This window comes from Eleginops maclovinus, chromosome 21 (genome assembly GCF_036324505.1).
Source record: "Eleginops maclovinus isolate JMC-PN-2008 ecotype Puerto Natales chromosome 21, JC_Emac_rtc_rv5, whole genome shotgun sequence".
NCBI classification, from domain to species: Eukaryota; Metazoa; Chordata; class Actinopteri; order Perciformes; family Eleginopidae; genus Eleginops; species Eleginops maclovinus.
The window spans coordinates 9,084,098-9,105,435 of NC_086369.1; the positions used below are offsets into that span (position 1 = coordinate 9,084,098).

At 40.9% G+C, this 21,338-nt stretch overlaps 2 protein-coding genes across 2 annotated transcripts; one reads left to right on the plus strand and one right to left on the minus strand.

Annotated features, from left to right (window-relative positions):
- The first annotated feature begins 713 nt into the window (after nt 1-713).
- Nucleotides 714-4,295, plus strand: LOC134858144 (uncharacterized). The gene is made up of 7 exons (XM_063874050.1): nt 714-1,294; nt 1,595-1,672; nt 2,127-2,232; nt 2,531-3,267; nt 3,401-3,584; nt 3,855-4,112; nt 4,213-4,295. Exons 1-7 carry the CDS (start codon nt 914-916, stop codon nt 4,293-4,295), a joined length of 1,827 nt encoding a protein of 608 aa, XP_063730120.1. The 5' UTR covers nt 714-913.
- A 2,292-nt stretch (nt 4,296-6,587) lies between these two features.
- LOC134858098 (uncharacterized) lies at nt 6,588-8,771 on the minus strand. Its single transcript, XM_063873977.1, has 3 exons — nt 8,257-8,771; nt 7,552-7,767; nt 6,588-7,376 (listed from the first exon to the last, which is right to left on the minus strand). Exons 1-3 carry the CDS (start codon nt 8,502-8,504, stop codon nt 7,217-7,219), a joined length of 624 nt encoding a protein of 207 aa, XP_063730047.1. The 5' UTR covers nt 8,505-8,771; the 3' UTR covers nt 6,588-7,216.
- Between the last annotated feature and the right edge of the window lie 12,567 nt (nt 8,772-21,338).

Genomic DNA, 21,338 nt, shown 5'->3' on the forward strand with positions numbered 1-21,338 from the left:
GGTTTGGGACATAATAAGGCATTTAATCACGGCAGCGTTTAGCTGAGTTTCTGTCGGTACACACCTTTCTCTTCGCAGAGCTCACCACTTGCATGCAGATGCTCGAAAGTGTTGTGGCCAGCTTCAGCTCAGCTCCAATTTACAGCTACAGTCACAGGATCAGAACTTCAGGAACAGGGCTGAGATAGAGGGGTATGAGGCATGCTACAATGGGTGATTTGTTTGGTATTTTGAGCAAAACACTTCACAGACAAGTTTTGTATAGATATGGCCCTATATGTTAAAATAAAATATAGTTTAATATGGGACCTTTAACAATGGATCGCACTCCTTTTATGCATCAGATGTTCTTTTGACCGGCCCAGCACCAAATCACAGTCAGACCCAGTTAGTAGCTAAGAGCAAGTTATATATATTTTAGTAGTTGGTGGAGACCAAAAGAGAGCTAAAAGAGCCAGAACATGGGTTGTACTGTTGCTATGTTCCATAAACTCGAAAGTAATAGTAATATTGTTTTTGCTTCAACTAGGTCAGTAAATAGGCAAGTAATTGCTTCTGTACTTTCTAAAAGGTTAAAAACTAATGTCAATGTTATGCTTTAAAGACCTCATGACACCTAGAGACTACCTTTTTTTATTTAGTCTAAAATAACTTTTATTTTCGATTTGAAATACATAATTGTGATAAATATGCCCGGTTCTCTGTTATTTTCGAAATTTGTATGCAAGCCACTGAAATCCACAGGCCAGTGTCTTGACAACGTTCCAACATAAAGATGACGTATGCTCCGGAACGCTTTTAGACCTGATTGCACCTGCTGCCACCCTTGACCTTGATCATTTCTAGTCACAGTAAGTCGTACTCGCAGTTTTAGCATCTTTAAAGTTTTGTTCTTAATATTTTTGTTGAGAACATGCCTGAGCGGTGTGTTGCAGCGTATTGTTCAAACACCAGGGAGAACGGTTTTACCCTTCATCGGTTTCCGAAAGACCCTGCTTTGTGTGAACTCTGGACGCAACAAGTTTGTAGGACAAGAGCTGGTCCGAAAGGAACAGTATGGAAGCCAAGCTCGTCGTCTGTACTTTGCTCAGCGCATTTTGAAGAGGAGTGCTACGACTCGATCCCCGCTCTGAAGGAGCAGCTTGGTATTGATGTTCGTCTGAAGAAGGTTTTGCTGCCCAATTCGGTTCCGCGTATATTTCATCGAGGGACAAGCTCGAGGTTAGCCCCGGGGGCGAACGGCGACGTCAAGAGCCGGAGGTCTCATGCTCTGGAGAAAAGGCAGAGATTGGAGGTACGTACCTTCTTATTTTGGACTATATTTTAATAATGGAAGGGAAATGAAATGCAAAGGAATGAGTGTTTGGCACTGTGTAAACAGCTTGCGGTGGTTCTTCATAGTTGAAGTTGGCGCTAGCTCTGAACACTTCAGCTCAGCTGGCTACTAGTGCTAAGTGCTTTAGCTATTCAGCTAAGTTCACCTCAGAGTGTTAGCAAAAAGTCAAGTCTCAAGTGTTTGTTTTAGGTTTGCGGTAGCGTTTTTTTCCCCCTCCAACTCACGCTAAATCTTGTGATTTATTTATTTATGTTTCAGGTACTACAGGAATGCCAGTCTGAGTATGTTGCTGAAGAGGAAAGCGATGACTTTCCTGACGGGGACCCATCTACTGATGTAAGTTTTCGGAAAGCGTTCAGGTCAACTAAGTTACTGACTAAAGATTTTATTTGACTAACTACACACAGCATTACAGTATATCAAGTGCCAGTGCCCCCTCTCTCAGACCTTCACCCTCACCATCTCCAGAGGTGTTAAAAGTAAAAGTACTTTTGTGGTGTAATTACAACAGTAGCACATATAACATAACCGTTACACCATTTACTCCATTGTACCTAACTAGATAGATGGACTGTCATTACTGAAAAACACTAAAAACCTAACAAGGACCCACCACAAACTCAATTCAACCAGTGCAGAATCAGCTGATTGTAAGACAAATACACTGGTCTACTTTTTACTAGGTTACCTGTGTTGGAAGGAAACTCTATTTTTTAGTTTTTTTTTTAACTTTTACACACACACACATATGTATACACACATTTATTTATTTACTTACTTATTTATTCAGGTGAATTCAACAGAAGATCAGCACAGTGACTTTTCCGTTCAAGTGTGTCTGAGGCCACCAACAAGGACGGTGGCTATGCAGTTCAAAGGAAGGGGACGGACTAAAGGTATTTTATCATTTATGTACGTATTTTAGCCAAACAGATGTCCGGGGAAACGGGTCTTTTCAGCATTGCATCTTGTGTAGATAGATACATCACTAATGACAATCCTTTTCTATGTCAAACATCTATTTTCACATCTACACAAGAATGTTGGAAAAACTATCTGTCTTAGGAAAAGACTATTTTACAATCTACAAATTTACTAGTGCGAGCAAGCTTCACAAAAAGTTGTGTGTATTGAATGAAGATTTCCTTCAAGCTGACACTGATTTCTATATACTAAACATTGTTTTTTCCCCAGGTGTGCAGGCTACTACATCAATGGTCACTGTTGGGACTCAGACTGAGGATGACTGCTTTTGCTTTCACAACACCGACAACTCAACCTCTTGTGGCTCTGACTCAGATGACAACATGTCGACAGATGATCCCGACTACAAGCTGCCGTCCTCTGATGATTCAGCTGAAGAGAGTCCTGAACACAATACTCCACCAGTGCCGCCACCTGAGGCGCCAGCAGGTAGCGTTTTTCTTGTGTTCTGGGAATGCCTGGTGACGCTGTTGTCAACATGGTGCAGCTGTGGACTTTGTGGGAGCAGGTCACTGTCCTGGCAGTGTAAAGAAGTAGGAACACAGTTGCAGGTCACCATCCAGTGCGGGGGATGTGGGAACCAAGGACTATGGAACAGTCAACCTTTCTTCGGCAGAACAGCAGCTGGGAATGTGTTGTTGTCCGCTGCCATTCTCTTCAGTGGGGCCACTGTCACCAAGGTGCTGCGTGTCCTATCCAGATTGGGCGTTGCTGTGATGTCGGAAAGATCGTTCTTCAGACATCAGGACCAGGTGCTTTTCAAAGCTGTGAAGCGAGTTTGGGGCGAGCAGCAGTTTGCCATGCTCTGTCTGCTACAGGCAGAAGGGGAACCCATCGTGTGTGGTGGTGACGGGCGTGCCGACACCCCAGGGCATTGCGCTAAGTACGGCACCTACTCAACAATGGAGCTCCGGAAAACAGCTGTTATTGACGTACAACTTGTACAGGTACATTTCAGATGTATTATGCCTCTATGTGAGTCCTGCCCAGTATAGAAAACACACTCTTCTGTCGTAGTAAGGACAATTTTATACTAGTCAATGTTATGCTCATCAAAATCTCCTGCTTTTTATGTTTTAGAGCAATGAGGTTGGAGGGTCCTACCACATGGAGAAAGTGGGACTGCAGCGATCCCTTGAGAAAGTCCAGGGCTTTGTGGATGTCGGAACTCTCGTGACAGACAGACACATAGGCATCAACATGATGATTAGAGAGGACCATCCAGACATCACGCACCAGTTTGACATATGGCATGTAGCCAAGAGTAAGTGCAACATGTTTAAACCTGTTTAATGTAATTTTTAAGAGAGACTTGAAGCACTACCTTGACATTCCTTTTTGAAAGATATGATTTTTTGGGTTTGGACAAATTTTATGTGTGAAATCCTTGTGTGTGTGGAGGACAGGGCCTATTTCAGGCTATTACAGGCTGTTCATGTATCTAAAAAGGGTTTTAGTTATGCCCTTGGAGTCAAGACCTTCAAGCAGTACATTAGATTTCTATTTATTTATTCATCTACACATGTTTACTCAGGTGTCAAGAAGAAGCTGCAGAGCCTTGGACAAACTAGAGGTTGCCAGGACCTCAAACCCTGGGTGGGAAGTATTATAAACCATCTGTACTGGTCCGTGGTCTCGACGCCTCCTGGCAGTGGACAACTTGTGGTGGACAAATGGACATCAGTCATCGATCACATCCACAACAGGCACACCGGGTTCGAGGGACTGTTCTCTTCTTGTGCGCACGGAGTCCTGGAAGGCAGGGAACAGCGTAAACCGTGGCTGAGTTGTCGTTAGTATACTCCTAATGTTTATTTTACAGAGATTGTGATCACAGTATCATGTTGCATCATGTTGCATAATTTACATGTATTTTGTACAATGTTCTTCAGATACGAAGGTGTCTATTGAAGTGGAGAAGATCATCCGGAACAAGAGGCTGTGTGCAGATACAGTGGGGCAAAAAAGTATTTAGTCAGCCACCAATTGTGCAAGTTCTCCCATTTAAAAAGATGAGAGAGGCCTGTCATTTTTATCATAGGTATACCTCAACTATGAGAGACAAAATGAGAAAAAAAAATCCAGAAAATCACATTGTAGGATTTTTAAAGAATTTGTTTTCAAATTATTGTGGAAAATAAGTATTTGGTCAATAACAAAAGTTCATCTCAATACTTTGTTATATACCCTTTGTTGGCAATGACAGAGGTCAAACGTTTTCTGTAAGTCTTCACAAGGTTTATTACACCCTGTTGCTGGTATTTTGGCCCATTCCTCCATGCAGATCTCCTCTAAAGCAGTGATGTTTTGGGGCTGTCGCTGGGCAACACAGACTTTCAACTCCCTCCAAAGATTTTCTATGGGGTTGAGATCTGGAGACTGGCTAGGCCACTCCAGGACCTTGAAATGCTTCTTACGAAGCCACTCCTTCATTGCCCTGGCGGTGTGTTTGGGATCATTGTCATGCTGAAAGACCCAGCCACGCTTCATCTTCAGTGCCCTTGCTGATGGAAGGAGGTTTTCACTCAAAATCTCACGATACATGGCCCCATTCATTCTTTCCTTTACACGGATCAGTCGTCCTGGTCCCTTTGCAGAAAAACAGCCCCAAAGCATGATGTTTCCACCCCCATGCTTCACAGTAGGTATGGTGTTCTTTGGATGCAACTCTGCATTCTTTCTCCTCCAAACACGATGAGTTGAGTTTTTACCAAAAAGTTCTATTTTGGTTTCATCTGACCATATGACATTCTCCCAATCCTCTTCTGGATCATCCAAATGCCCTCTAGCAAACTTCAGACGGGCCTAGACATGTACTGGCTTAAGCAGGGGGACACGTCTGGAACTGCAGGATTTAAGTCCCTGGCGGCGTAGTGTGTTACTGATGGTAGCCTCTGTTACTTTGGTCCCAGCTCTCTGCAGGTCATTCACTAGGTCCCCCCGTGTGGTTCTGGGATTTTTGCTCACCGTTCTTGTGATCATTTTGACCCCACGGGGTGAGATCTTGCGTGGAGCCCCAGATCGAGGGAGATTAGCAGTGGTCTTGTATCTCTTCCATTTTCTAATAATTGCTCCCACAGTTGATTTCTTCACACCAAGCTGCTTACCTATTGCAGATTCAGTTTTCCCAGCCTGGTGCAGGTCTACAATTTTGTCTCTGGTCTCCTTTGACAGCTCTTTGGTCTTGGCCATAGTGGAGTTTGGAGTATGACTGTTTGAGGTTGTGGACAGGTGTCTTTTATACTGATAACGAGTTCAAAAAGGTGCCATTAATACAGGTAACGAGTGGAGGACAGAGGAGCCTCTTAAAGAAGAAGTTACAGGTCTGTGAGAGCCAGAAATATTGCTTGTTTGTAGGTGACCAAATACTTATTTTACCGAGGAATTTACCAATTAATTCATTAAAAATCCTACAATGTGATTTCCTGGATTTTTTTTTCTCATTTTGTCTCTCATAGTTGAAGTGTACCTATGATGAAAATGACAGGCCTCTCTCATCTTTTTAAATAGGAGAACTTGCACAATTGGTGGCTGACTAAATACTTTTTTGCCCCACTGTATACAACGCCTGTCCCCGTCACACCAGACATCCTACCTCGAAGCATTCCATAGCGTGATTACCCACTTTGCGCCAAAGATGTGCCACTTTTCATACAAAGGGATGGAGAGCAGGTAATCAAAGAAATATTCCGTGAAACATTCTTTTAGGACATTATTACATTCTATTACATTACACTTGCCAGACGCTTTTATCCAGAGCGACTTACAATCGAGGACAAAATCACAGCTTGCAACATTTGCAGTGCACAGGAAATGTACATGTCCTGAAGTGGTTTTGTAGGCAAGGGTCAGGGCCTTGTGCCTGGTTTGGGCAGCCACTGTTAGGCAGTGCAACCTGATAAATAGAGGGGTAACATGGGCTCTTTTGGGTTGACTTGTTTATGTTTCGCTGTTAAGAATGGTCATCTTGTTCCTGATTATTCTGTTTGTGTTCTGTTCTTAGAGGGATCCTGGCTGCTTTGCATTTCAACGAGAATGCCAACAGGGAGCAGCGGAGCAGACACGATGGCGAGATGATGTTCAACCTGCGGTATCCAAAGTATAAGAAGGGCGGCTACATTGTGAGGAAAGTCTTACAGGAGCCATCTTTTGGTAAGCATAATAGAAAGTTGATTGCAGATATGATTTGTATTTTGAGATGTACATAGTCGTGTGTCATATCTATGGTTGGATTAATTTGAACCTTGTCCCATATTCCTCTGCAACAGGCTATGCTGAAGAGCTGATGCGGATGGTGGAGGCCATGTGTCGAGGTGAGGACTACAACGGTGATGACTTTGACATCCCAGACCCGTCCCCTGTTACAGAGCCACTCAATGCATCATTCGAAAAGCCGGATAAGAGGGCAGCAGTCAATGCACATATGACCCGCTTTAGCATTACAAATAACACCTAAATGTACACATGAGAACCGGACTGAATGGAATAAACACAAACTTAATTTCATCTTTGCCGTGAGTGCTTTGATTTACTGTGTTGGGAACCTCCTGCTCCATCCTCACCTTGGTGTTCTGAAAAGTGTCATTACAGGGTGTGTAGTATGTCTGTGTTGCTACAGTTTTCCCCCTTATCCATGTGGGCTTGTATTGCATTGTCCCTGAAGTACAGCACATCTTAGACACCGTATGATCAAAAATATCAGCTACCCTTCCATGGTGAAGGTGTAAATTGATTTGCTAGGCCTATTTGTTGTAAGCTGTTGTAAGTTGTAAAAATGAAGACACATTCATGTGAAGCCAGAGGTATCATGTATTGACATTCATTTTCATGTATTTACAAACTCATGTATTTAAACTAAAAAAACAAAATTAACAAGTTAACAGCATACATGTATCATCACGGGCTGTTGGTGTCCTGGAACCCCCTGTAATCAATGGAGGGAAAAGTTCTCCGGATACACCACACCACACAGGAAGGTATGGGGACCCTGACATGTCTTCCCAGGTACTCGTAGCACCATCGCACAAACTGTCTGTATCCAGTGTACCTCTTCCACCTAAAAGTTGAAAGAAAATCAGAAGAAAAACACAGGTGTTTTAGATGTAGGCCTAGGCCTACTGTAACCTACATGACAGTTCGTTTTACGCATACATTTACGTCATTGGTGATATCAAATCATACAATTCCTACTAGTCCATACAAATGATTTTACAATAGGATTGTATACTCACTCGTTTCCCTCTACATCCCCGTATTCTTGCCGATAGTGGAAATGTGCGGTGCGCAGAACATGCAGATTCAGACAAACTGGCTCAAAGCCAGAATGTTCTGTGATGCAGCGGGTGTCTGCTCCCTCCTCCTCTCTCCTCTCGCACACTCTTGACTGTTCGCGGCAGCACACCGACTCCACTACCAGTGGCATTGGCTCACATCTCCCACAAGAACACCTAAAATATAACAGATAAAGGCAAGGGGCTTGAAACAATCTTACAATTGTCACAGAACTTTACAAAGTGTCAATGTCATGGGTTGATTCGCGTGAAAAGCCGACGTAGAACTAGCCTAATCGCGGAAGGATGGCCACTGGTCAGGAGCTAGGTTATAGCATAGGCTACTACTGGGTTATAGCATAGGCTACTGTATGAGTATGACGCAGGGCAAACTAATATAGTAGACCTAATTGGTATTTTCATCGCTCTCAAAAAAAATAACATAACTAAATAAAGATTAAGACTATGACAAGCACCGGGAAACAACAATGGCCCTTTGCGATCTGTAGGCTAGTAATGGTGACTATTTGGCTAATTCTGGGAGGTGAGGAGGCAGACTGCACACACACATGCTCGCTGGTGCAAACGCTGGTTGTGGTGGATATTACAAAGTACAATATCTTACGGAGTGTTCATTGTCAGAAAAGTGAACAAGAAGGAAGTTACCATTCCACGTGCTGTAGTCTGCCAAAATCCATAGGCATCCGACCGTCTGCCACAGCAGCACCACCAACAGCGCCTTCTGCCTCGCCATCCGAACTTTCCGTAGAACCCTGTGGCTCCAACTCATCCAAGTATGGCTCGTATCTATAGGGCATAACGCCCCTCACATTGTCCTCCAGCATTGGGTCGGACTCTGCCACTTCGAAAAATGTGTCAGGATCCGAGGATGAATCGGAGTTGTCAGAATCCATGTTGTTGACAGGTGTCAGGATAGTCGTGAGTGACAGGTGGGATAGTGTCTTGACCAAGGAGCCGTTCCGGAGTGTACGTCATAGGTCATGTGACTGACTAATAGGAAGGTCGGTAGCAGATCGCAAAAATCGCACTTTTAAAAGGCCGTACAAACTCAATTTCTCTATCATAATGATTAAAACCAACTTCAAGTGACTATTTTGTATGTGTACTTTCAATGTGTGTATGTATATTACTTTATTTTCCACGTGTCATGAGGTCTTTAAGTTTGTTCTTCTGCCCCCAATAGGGCAGATAATAATTCAAGGTTAAAATAACAAATATACAGAATGATGCAGTGATTTGGATTGTCAAGTCTGTTTTAAAGGATGCAGCTAAATATCACACTATAGCGTTACTGAGAATGTTTACAAGGGACTGCAGCTATTACAGTAAATGTTGCTTATTTTTTTCTGCTCCCTCCCCCAGATTAGGTTATGTGCACCTGAATTAACCAAAAGACTATGAGGGTGTAATAACGATGTCTGTATAAAAATGAGATATGTTTGTTTAACTTATAAATACTTAAATTGGGGAATTACATCTCTTTTTAATTTTTGCCCTTCAACAAAGCTACTACATCGTGTTGTTCTCTGTTCAGCAGTTGAGATGGGTATTATTCTATATGATGATTAAGAATGCACCATCACACTCTGTGGAGTGGACCTCTGGGCCGGATTTACAGGTTAATGTCAAAATCATGTAGTGGTACTCATACAACAGTGATGTCTGGGAGTTAATGAATCATCAGCTGAATCCCCTGGCGAGGATGCTTTTCATAGAACTGAGCACAAAGGTAAGTGCGTGTGAACGTGTGCAATCAGTTTGTGTGTTTGGCTCGGTGCATGCATTGTTTCACTCTTAGAGAACCTCATCTATTTCCACCATATTGCGCCCTCAAAACGTCAACCTGCGCTGCTTGACCTGCCGTTGTGAATAGACCAGAGCTGTCCAATGGGGACTGGACAACATGACACTAATTAGATGAAACATCAGACTCAGTGAGCTGTGAACTACTAAATCATTTATTTGTATGCAAAATTAGATTCAAGATTGTTCAAGTTTGGCAATCAGCTGAGATGGCTTGGATCATATACCCTTACTTTCACCATTATAGTCACTGTTTCTTGGTTTTATAGGGGATTACTGTTTGATAAATGCATGACTGAGTGTGTTTCTTATTCTTTCAAAACTAATTTCCAGCTTAGGTTATTTCTAGTTCTATGTGAGTTCAATTGCATAGACAATAGTCTAATATTTTGTATCCCTCACAACTTCAGCCAACTCCAGTGATTCATGCTGTTGCCTGCCCGTAAATTTTTCATCATTAGTCTTATGGTGTATATACTATTCTGCCCAATTTCCTTTCTGGGTTCATCCTATTACCTTTTTTCCCATCTTATTTTCCTTCACTTTCATCTGTTTTTCACGTAGTGGCTCTGCTCACATAATTTGCTTTTTTTCCCCATATCGCATTTGCATAGCTTTATTAAAGGATTGGACCAATTCTATTGTTTTCAAACGGCATCACAGGACTTCATTTATTGAACAAAATAATATTCAATTTAACAAATTAAATTGCAAATGAAATATATATTTTTAATTTACATTACTGAAGGCCATGAGTGTCCTAGCATGTTTGTATATGTATCCACGGATGATGCCATCTCCCTCACCCTCCACACTGCCCTTTCCCACCTGGACCGGAGGAACACTTATGTGAGAATGCTGTTCATTGACTACAGTTCAGCATTCAACACCATTGTGCCCTCCAAGCTCGTCTTTAAGCTCAGGGACCTCGGGCTCAACAGCGCCCTCTGTGACTGGATCCTGAGCTTCCTGACGGGCAGATACCAGGCAGTGCGGATAGGGAACATCATATCCTCCACCTTGACCCTCAACACCGGAACCCCTCAGGGTTGTGTACTCAGCCCTCTCCTCTACTCCCTGTTCATGCACGATTGCATGGCCACACACAGCTCCAAGACCATCATCAGTCTGATCACAGACGGCGAAGAAACGGCGTACAGAGAGGAGGTCAGAGCCCTGACATCTTGGTGCCAGGACAACAACCTCCATCTCAACGTCAGCAAAACAAAGGAGCTGATTGTGGACTACAGGAAGAGGCAGAGAGAGGCACACACACCTATAACCATCGACGGGACTCCTGTGGAGAGAGTCAGCAGCTTCAGGTTCCTCTGGGTTAACATCAGTGAGGACCTGACATGGACACATCACACCAGGGTCATATCCAAGACGGCTCGACAGCGGCTCTTCTTCCTCCGCAGGCTGCGGAAGTTCAACATGGACTCCAGGATACTCTGTAACTTCTACAGGTGCACCATTGAGAGTATCCTGACTGGCTGCATCACCGCCTGGTATGGCAGTTGCACCGCCCTCAACCGTAAGACACTACAGAGGGTGGTGAAAACTGCTCCGCACATCACCAGGACGGAACTGCCATCCATGGAGGACCTCTACACCCAGCGGTGTAGGAAGAAGGCCGGTAGGATATTAAAGGACCCCCATCACCCCAGCAACAATCTGTTCTGTCTGCTGCCGTCTGGCAGACGGTACCGCAGCATCCGGACCAAGACCACCAGACTCAGAGACCGTTTTATACCACAGGCTATAAGACTGCTGAACTCCTGAGCTCTGTGAATGTCTACTCACATCTGTTTATAGTACACACATACATATATATATGTATACATATATATATATATATATTATACACATCAGCCATACACATCTGTTTATAGTACACATATCTATATATTATACATATCTGCCATATACATCTGTTTATACGTAATATATGCATCTGTCCATACCTCTTCATTCAACAGTGTAAAGTATTTAAATTACTGTACAATGTATTTAAATACTTTCAATGTATTCCACATATGTATATATTTTACATCCTTAAATCTTTATTGTTGTTATTGTAAATATTCTTCTCTCTTTTTGCACTATTTTATTTTTCTTATTTGCACCATGTATGTTGAGTTGTTGGAGGAGCATGGGACATAAGATTTTCCTTGCCAACATGTACGTTGTATATGCTGTGCATATTACCAATAAAACCTTGAAACCTTTTACCAGCTGTGGAGCAGGGTATGGATCATTTATGCTGTACATATAACTCTTCCATGAACTTGCATGACCTGGCGCCCCTCTCCTCTGAAAGCCTCCAGTCTCTTCAATCCTCAGTTTCTCAGAGCTCATTTAAGGAACAGGGATATCCTTCAAGATGGTGGGTCGTAACAAATATATTGGTAAAGTTTTCAAGGATAGAGTAGTCTAGGAGGGAAATTGGGATGAACTCTCTGTCTTGGCCAGAATATATTCTTGGCCGTTTTGTTCAGCCTCTCTGATTCAGCAATTGCTTATTCTCTGCCTCACCCCTTTCTGGATAGGTTTGCCCGTTTTAGCATCCTACCTGGTTCTGACCCTTGCCTGTGCTGATTTTGAATGTCTGTGGACCTGGTCTTAGCTTCAAGGTTTCCATTTATTTGAGGCATTCCAACATCTTTAATTGAATTATAAATTGAATGGTTCTATTAACTTTGTCAGACCTTAACCTCCAGCATTCATTGGGGGCCTTTGCAGCCAAGTTTGATGTGGTCAGGTAGAGAGTCGGTACCTAAGTTGATGCTGTGGTGCACTGCTTTTTCAAGTTGGGACTGTGTTGTTGCCCCAAGCGAGGAAGTTAAAGAATAAAGACAAGACGTCTGGTTTAGTTTATTCCTAGGATGAGCAGGCAGTTGCGATTGATGTGTGCATTGTATTGGACTGTAATATGGAATAAGGCAAAACTCAGATTACCAATCTATTGACGTTCCGACCCTTACCTATGTTCATTCCTGGTACAATTTACCGAAATAAGTTTCCTTTGTAGGTTTGCTGGGTCCAGCCTAAGATAAAGAGAGAGAGAGGCTGGGACATTGCAACAAAGCAAAGCAAGTTGATTTACTGTATAAAGCACCTTTCAACACAAGGCAATTTAAAGTGCTTTACAAAAATGGTAAACATTAAGAGCATTAAGAAATAGTGCAGCGGAAACATATTATAAAATGGCAATAAAAACAATCATTAAAAAGCAAGTATAATAAAATAAACATAAAACATGAATAACAGAGGTACATGAATAAAAGTTACAGTGCATTGTTAGATAGTTCAAATAAAAACAGCGGCACAAATAAATGTATTCAGCCTGGATTTAAAGTAGTAAGAGTAGCAGCGGACCTGCAGGTTTCTGGTAGTTTGTTCGAGATATTTGGAGTATAATGACTGAACCCTGCTACTCAATGTTTATTCTGACTCTGGGGACAGAAAGCTGACCCGTTCAAGAAAACCTGAGAGTTCCGGATGCTCCTTAATTTAGCAGTAGATCTGAAATGTATTTTGGGCCCAATCCATTCAATGCTTTATAAACCAGCAGCAGTATTGTGAAATCAGTTCTTTGACAGACAGGAAGCCAGTGGCAAGACCTCAGAACTGGAGTGAAGTGATCCACTCTCTTAGTGTTAGTGAGGACTCGAGCAGCAGCATTCTGAATCAGCTGCAGCTTTCTAATGGATTTCTTAGTGAGACCTGTAAACATACCGTTACAGTATTCCAGTCTACTGAAGATAAAAGCATGGACAAGTTTTTCCAAATCCTGCTGTGACATTATTCTTTATACCCTCGATATATTGTTACACACAAATGTGTATTAATTTTTTGAGTATGTAATCTTTGCAGTTTGGTAAAAGATTGGATATTTATTTCTTCTGCAAAAACTAAACCGTTATCTTAATGAAACCGTGCTAGACTGCTGAATTTAAAACAGGGTTAATATAAAGTTACATAAAGCTGGTGTGAATTCCCTCAAGTACACTGAGAGATAAAAATATGTAACCTTACAGTCATTTTCATTTCAAATCCAATGATCCGAATTAAAGAGACATTACAATGTAAACACACCACCGTCACCATACACACTTAAAGCGAAGGAGCTGTTAGTGTGCTTAATCCGGCTGGTTGTCTGGAAATAAGTCAGGACTCTCTCTTTTACCATCTGTGCTGCTCCTCACAACTGCAAGTGTTCATGGGTCTCAGAGGACAAATGTCTTATATCACTTCAAGTTTGTTTATGCCATGAAAAATATTCTGAAATGAACAAACATGGCTGCAGGCATCTCCAGAGGGATAAGATGTTGCTTGTATATAATGTTGAAGAGTAATCTCAGCAATAATTGTCACATAGATGCTTCGGGGCTCTTACCAACTGGTGCTTCTGATGTAGCCGAGTGCGTCTTCAGGCTGATTGCATCTCACTGGAGATTACTGTGTCCTGGGAGATCACGAGGCTGCCACTGACAATGATTTGAAGGTTCCTTGTTGCAAACATCAAGGGAATGATGTGCTTACCTAAGATCAAAAATTATTATCACGGGATTTTAAAAAGTTTCAACACATGTCTGGGATTAAAGTCATGTATGTATGAACAGTGGTAATGTAATGTATTCTAAAGAGAGCAATGATACATTTTTAACCTCTAAAAACATAATATATTTTTTTCAATGATACCGCGAACGTACAACCTGACATTTCACCATGGCATAGGAGGATGTTGAATGCATTTTGATGGGCATTTGATCATATTATGTTGCCATAATAACAGCCCCATTTTGGTTAACCAGTGTTGTGCGAGCCGGCAGGGGCTAGAAAAATGTTATTGAAAACAATATATAGATTTTTTAAATTATATTTTTTTATTAGTTTTACCAAAATATCTGATATAATTGTATTTAAAATAACTTTTCCAAAGAAATTTATCCTGCGAATGTACCTATTCAGTTTCTGTTTGAGTGTGAAGGGTTAAATGAAAGAAGCTCCTTTGGCCGTCTCTGGAGTTACTGGAGAAGATAGGAGGTGATTGGTGGTCCAGCCATAAATGCCCAGCTATAGCAACTCAACTGAGACAATAATGTCAAATGACAGCACAATTGACCAATCATATCTTCCCTCTAAATGGGTGGGCTTTATTACCGCGGACTTTATAATTTACAAGTTCCGCCTGCTGTCAAAATAGTGGAAAAGTAGCTAGTTAGCATCAGAGCTAACGTCAATTAGATGACGGGACTGAAATTTTGGAGCATCTCGCCTGGGGGGCGGGGTTACGTACTGCGTCACATCTCTCATGCGGGTTCTCGTTGGCGATGGCCGGCGCGCACCATAGCGCGCACAGGCAGGCACAGGAGATAGCGAACCTAGGTCTTAGATCTAACAAGTAATGCTTTTTACAACACGCTTTTTGAAGGAAAAGTGGTGTTTAATTTCCATAATCTTTGTTTAGTGAACGCATAAAACCGTCAGTTTGTAAACGAAATTAAGAATTACGAAGTTCGAGTTTGTTAGTCGTTACCCAGCAACCGAGGCTATAAGTGTTGTAAATTATTGCAATGTCATCATTCATGAGAAGTGTCGTAGCACAGTGGTTAGAGGAGCGGGATAACACCGAAAGATCCATGGCTCAAATCCAGCATCAATCATTGTTCCAATGTTCGTTTTGGACTGGATATTTACATGCCAACACAGAAAGGTGTAAAAGTAGCCAAATAAGAGTTTGTTAGTGTGTGTCTACAGTTTAAGTGCATTTATATTGCTAGTGATTAGCATGCTAAGCGGAGATTTAGCTTTATCCAACGCTGATTTATGAAGTGAGGATGTGTGCATCCTGTTCAGTTACGATTTCGACTGTTAATGGGGGAGATTCATTTTGTTTGGTGTAGCCTAATGCCCACTATGATTTGAAGCTAAGTCCAGTTACGAGTTAAGTTTCCACACTCAAGTAGACTTATTTAAGTAGATGTCTATCAAGTAGAATTATGGCGTTTAAATCCCCACCACCCAAGCTATACAACCAACCCATAATCAGCAAATAAAGACATTAACATCCCATATGTAACATTTCTTTGCCATACAAACTAAATATGATAGAAACACCTAGGTTCGCTAGCTCTGTGCCTGCCTGTGCGCGCCGACCCTCGCCGATGAGAGCCCGCAAAAGAGATGTGACGCAGTACGTAACCCCACTCCCTGGGCGAGATGCCCCAAAATTTCAGTCCCATTAGATGAGAGTAACACATGCGTTACCTCCAGGTGAAATTACGGCTCCGCCCACTTTTGAGGAAAAACTACACTGTCATTTGAATAGCGTTAAATACAAATTCTGAATTTTCACAAATGTAGAAAACTGTGAATTCTTGTATCTTCAAAGAGTTTTGAGAAGCATTTTAATATCAGCAGTTCTACCCGATACAACTGGATGACAGGATCGACAAGGGTAGGCCAAAGGTACTTTCAGTGTAGGCTGCTGTGCTGACTTAATTCATTCTGCCTATAAATGTTTCCCCAAATGAATTAATATATTTTGAATTAACTGTGCCGGTTTTAACAAAATTGCCTGTGTTGTGATCCAAAATGCAAGGGTCGCTGTCCATTGTTACCTGGCTGTGGGCGCCTTGTCATGATAGGTGTTCATATAAATTGTGTTTTGTGTGGTAGAGAAGGGGGCTGTCATCCATGCGATTTGCAACCCAGGTGTTATTTCAATATATTGCTGAAGTACACACAGCTTGTGCAATGATATGATTATTTGTATTTTTAATTTGTAAGTCGTCTTTGTTTGCAATAAAACCTTCTCTCTCTCTCTCTCTCTGTTGCATTGATAACGCTTGATTAGCGTCCTAAGGCGAGAGTTTTTTTTTTCTCGGCAAGGGAAGGGTGGTCAGAGGACCTAGCTCGCACTGTGGTTGACGTGGATCCAAACTGTCCACTCATCAAATGCTGTGTGTCATGGGTGAATGTAAAAAAATACAGAGAAAAACAAATCTGTCCAAAAAGTTGTCAAATATGAGATTCTAAATGAATTGCTTTATGTTCTACTGATTACTTGTTTGAAGCACAGCTGCCTTTGCTTCACTGACAGAGCCTCTGTGAAGAGTCACACATGTCATAAAACCATCTCATCAACCTTGACAACTGTATTGATTTTGAAAAATAACATAATCACATGTGTTTGACGGATTTCCTGCTGTCATGTTTTATAACTTGCTTACATCTCTGGGTAGCTTGTTTCACCCATCAGTATGTTGTCTTTTATGCATCATTTGGTTCTGTCAGGTGGCCGCCTGAGGATAAAAGTGACATATTGTGGATTTTTCATGTCAAAATATTTTTTTTTTTTTTTTCATAAGCAGTGATGGTGTAACATTGTTTTGCCTTATACTGAAAACCTTTTTCAACATGATGTTTACTTTTGCTGGTAATCTACTACCTGTATTTACATTTAATGGCCAAAAGTACAAGGACTCCACCTCTCATGTTTTTCTCATGTTCAGGCAGTCAGCAGGGGGGGGGTGGGGGGGGCTGATCGATGCAAGAGTTCAGTTGTACTTGTCAAGGAGCGAACTCTAAGCATGAACCCAAAATGCACAACTCGGACACGGTGGATCTGGCGTACGCTGGTGTGTTTGCATGAAAGAGATAGGACGAACTGACACAGGACGGGGGAAGGCAAGGACAATATATACACACACAAGGTAAGGGGACACAGGTGGGAGCAATCAGGGCGGGGCAGACCATCACAAGCGCAGGAGACACACAGGGGCAGGGAGCACAGCGATCTGAAACGAGAGGGAGAATTACTTTTCAAAACAAGACATGGGACAAGACAACAAAAGGACAGGACAAAAACTAATTTAACTGACGGTACTTATACAGTCTTTCGGGACATGACAGTTTTGTATTGTGAAAGCTTCTCTTGATTTGAGCTTTTCAACATTGCAATAGTTCTCATGCTATACAAATGTTTTGTTAGGTTTTCCTATTGATACTATTTACCGGAGTTAAATAATTCAGACTTAGAATCAAAAAGCTTTTGTTCGTCCCACAGGGACATTTTACCAAACCAAGGTAAAGATGAGAGGCAAAGGAGGAGAATTGCGTATTAAATACAAAGTTAGGCACATGTTAGTAAAAATATAAACAAATAAGCAAAACTTGCTAGTATACCTTTGTAAAAAATGTAATTGCATCATATGTTACAAGTGAACATATAACAGTTGAAGGTATCAGTTTTTTTAGTATTATTTTGAAATTTGCATTCAAAGTCAACTTTAGAGATTACAAACCATTACACATTATGCCTGACCACTATTCATTACAATAAATGATATAATATGTCATTTGGCTTTTATCCAAAGTGACTTTTGGACATCTTGACTGCAGGGGCTGGTGATCGAACTACTGTCCCTCCCCACCACATTTCCAGCCTTGCTTCACACAAAGCTATTCTAATAAATAATTTAAATTCCTAATCTTTATTAAATAATCACTGAACTAGTAAAGTCAAATCTAACATGATGAACAAGTGTGTTGAAGTTCCATTAGGATTCCATTGTGCCCTTTTTACCATTGGCCTTCCAGTGTGATGCATTATATGCTTGAAAATGTGGAAAGTGTTAAATGCAATGACCACCTGAAAGAAATGTCTTTATCAATGTTTCTTATTGACTTGTTCATAAGGGTTGTGCTATGTGACGCGTCTCTTGATGACGCAAGCTGTCACATCCTGCAGACAACTGATGTTCTGAGAGTGGTGAAAACGCGTAGGTGGAAATCTCCAGACAACCTTTAGCAAAGAAATGTAAAAGGCCACTTCAAATGTGTTGCCACCCAAGGTAAGATAAAAAATGCTGCAGTAATCCTAATAAAAAAAAACTGTTTGATTCTAAAAGTCTGCTTTTTAACAAACCAACATGACTAAATTCAAAATTGTGTTTCAAAACAAACTATCTGCTACCAGGCTGTCATTGATAATCTTACTAAAGTATTACCTGACCGTAAAATTGTGACTCTTTCGAAACCTCTGGGCAATCATGGGGAATGACAGTATTTTCTTCCACCTCTACTGAATTCAAAAGAGGATTTTTTAGCTTTTAACGATACACACAGACATGAGAATTGAAGTCAAAGGTATTTTTTTTTAGACATCATTGAAGCTTCTCTATAAAAATGAGACCCTGCCATTTGTTTAAGAATGAAATAAAGGATGCAAGTGTTTATCTCTATCCTATCCTTATCCTTTTAGATGCCTGGAGAACACTATGGTCTGTCCTCTGTCCTTAAATTTCACATATTTCTATTTTTTATGTCTTAGTTGTGTTATTGTTAAGCTTGGTTCTATTGAGTTTTCAGATCTTAAATGCATGAGGGCTGTGGTCTGTGCCGCTGACTTCATCATCAGTATATTAATGCATACAACATAACTGATAGCAACATGTGTCCTTTGCAGTATGGTGGTAAGCTGCTTTGGTTTTGAGTTGTATTCAAATTAGATGAGTTGTGATATTGCTAGATGTGCCGTAGCTATGGATTACGTGGAGTCTTTGGGAATTAGCTGCAGCAGATGGAGACACTTGGGACAAGAGTATGAGAATTTATATTAGCTATAGGGCTGTTGTATTCTATTGTTGCATTTATAGTGTACTCTTTGTGTGTGAGAGGGATTGATTCATACATACGCTGAATATATCATATGGCTTACAAATTGCCCTCCCCATCACAGACTCCCACTGGAAGCCCAAGTAATTCAAACCCAGCGTGTAATGTAGTTTAACTATAATGGCTTACTTTTATCAATACATGAAAGTTGTCTTTTTTTCTCATTTATCTTTTAACAGGATTGCAATATCCTCTGTAGCTAAAGTCATTAAGAGGCTATAGCTTGTTACTGACAAACTAAAAGGAAGCTGACAAACCGACAAGCTATTTGATCTATCCTATAATGACTTGTCAGGAGGGGGAACATGTATATGCGTTAAGCAGGTTTACCAGCTGATATTAAATAAGGCAGTATGATGTACACTTTCTGTATTTTCTAATTTATAAGTGTCAGGTCAGTTAGCATCGCTGACACTAATTTGTATTGGGGGCGCCTATGGAATGAGCATGAATGTGCTCAGCAAATGAGTCATGGTAATCTGCCTCTTGAATTATAAGATAGCGTGTGTTAGTCAAAGTGTGGTGCTTCATGAAAATGAAAACTGGACAGCTGTTTCGTGTGAGCCTCACTGAGTCTGACTGGGTAAAATTCCCCTGTGCCATCAAGTGGCTAAATTGATGTTTCTCTTTTTCTACATTTGATTAAGTTTTGTAAAATGCTCTGAAACAATTGCTATGTTGAGTACCACAAAATAGCAAATTCTACAATTGAGGGTTGATTGGATGGTGGTGGAGTTCTCACAGGTGTCAAAGCAGCACATTGGCAGTAGAAAAAAAGCATTACAGAGATGTGGGTGCGTGTTTATTTGTAGCACAACTTATTTAGAACTCGAGAAAACTGCTATAATAACCCTAATGTATGTGGTATGGTGGGTCACCACTGCTGAGTTCTTCAGCCATTAGCTCCTAAGTGATATTTACATAATCTGTATGCAGAATGAATACTAAGTCATGATAAATCAATGCAGCCATTATTGGAAAAACATTAATTTTAGTTCATTCTTATCTAAATCCAAATTGTAAGGGAGGTATTTTTTCATTTAGTAATATATTTAATATTTAAGAAATTGCATTGTATTTGAAAAATAGTCAATAATTCAATTGTCCCAATAGTTAAAGGGATGAAGCAGGGGAATCATTACATGAGAAAAAACATGTAAATGGATAAAACACAATTATAACATGGTCACTATTTTCTAACCCATACAGATGTGATAGGATCATTTAAAAACAAATGCACCTTCATCAATTGTCATGCTTTTGAGGCCATCCTATTGTGAACATGTTGCACTCAAAAATGGGACTCATGTGAAAAGGAGAAAAGTACTCATTGTGCAAAATGTAGAAAATAGGCAGTGATTTTGGGCACGTCCTAAGTGTAGTCAATGGGCCTTTTCTGAGAAGACAATTGAACTTGTTATAGCAAATACAAAGCTGTATTCCATTAAACTGTAATAGCAGGGCATGTCAATCAGCCAGCTTGGGCTCTAGCTAAGTTTGGCCCCCTTTTGTAAATCACACGTGTTGCTTTCCTGCAAGGACTTTTATAAATATCTGCTTTGAAAAAAGCCTTTATCTTGTTTTGTAATTCACATTATGTTTTGTTGTTGTTGTTAAAAGCCCTGAGCGACCATGTTACACCCACAAAGGTGATTTGAATGAGGTTCCAGAGCTCTTCAGAGGACTTGGCTGTGTAAACACTGTGCTAGATTGACACATGCAGAACTGTCCTATTAACTTTGCTCCACCCACAAATTACCCCTTTTTAATTCGTATTGGAACATGGATATTAATTCAACTTGCTGTTAATCAGTCAGAAGAAAACACCCTTGAGGTTGTGCAGTAGGTGAAGATGATTTTGATTCTTCTGTAATTGAGTTTTGTTAATGTATTTAAGTTGCGGAACAATGAGGCACGACTGTCCCTTGTGGATACATAATCGGTAATGAAGGCTATTTGATTTATCCCACATACAATTGCATGCTGAATGTGTTAGAACTGCACTAGTACACTTTTACTCAGTAATTACTCACAAACACACACATGCACTTACAATATCCTAGACATGCATCACATGGAACTTTACAACATCTCTTAAAGCTGAAATATCAACCAACTCTGAGGTCAACAATACACTTCCTCTTGGTTTTCTGCAGATTTAACAGCCCTAGGAATACAAGTGTAGACTATTATAGCAATTTAAGTGACACTGAGGAGACCTGAATCCGCTAGCAGATGGT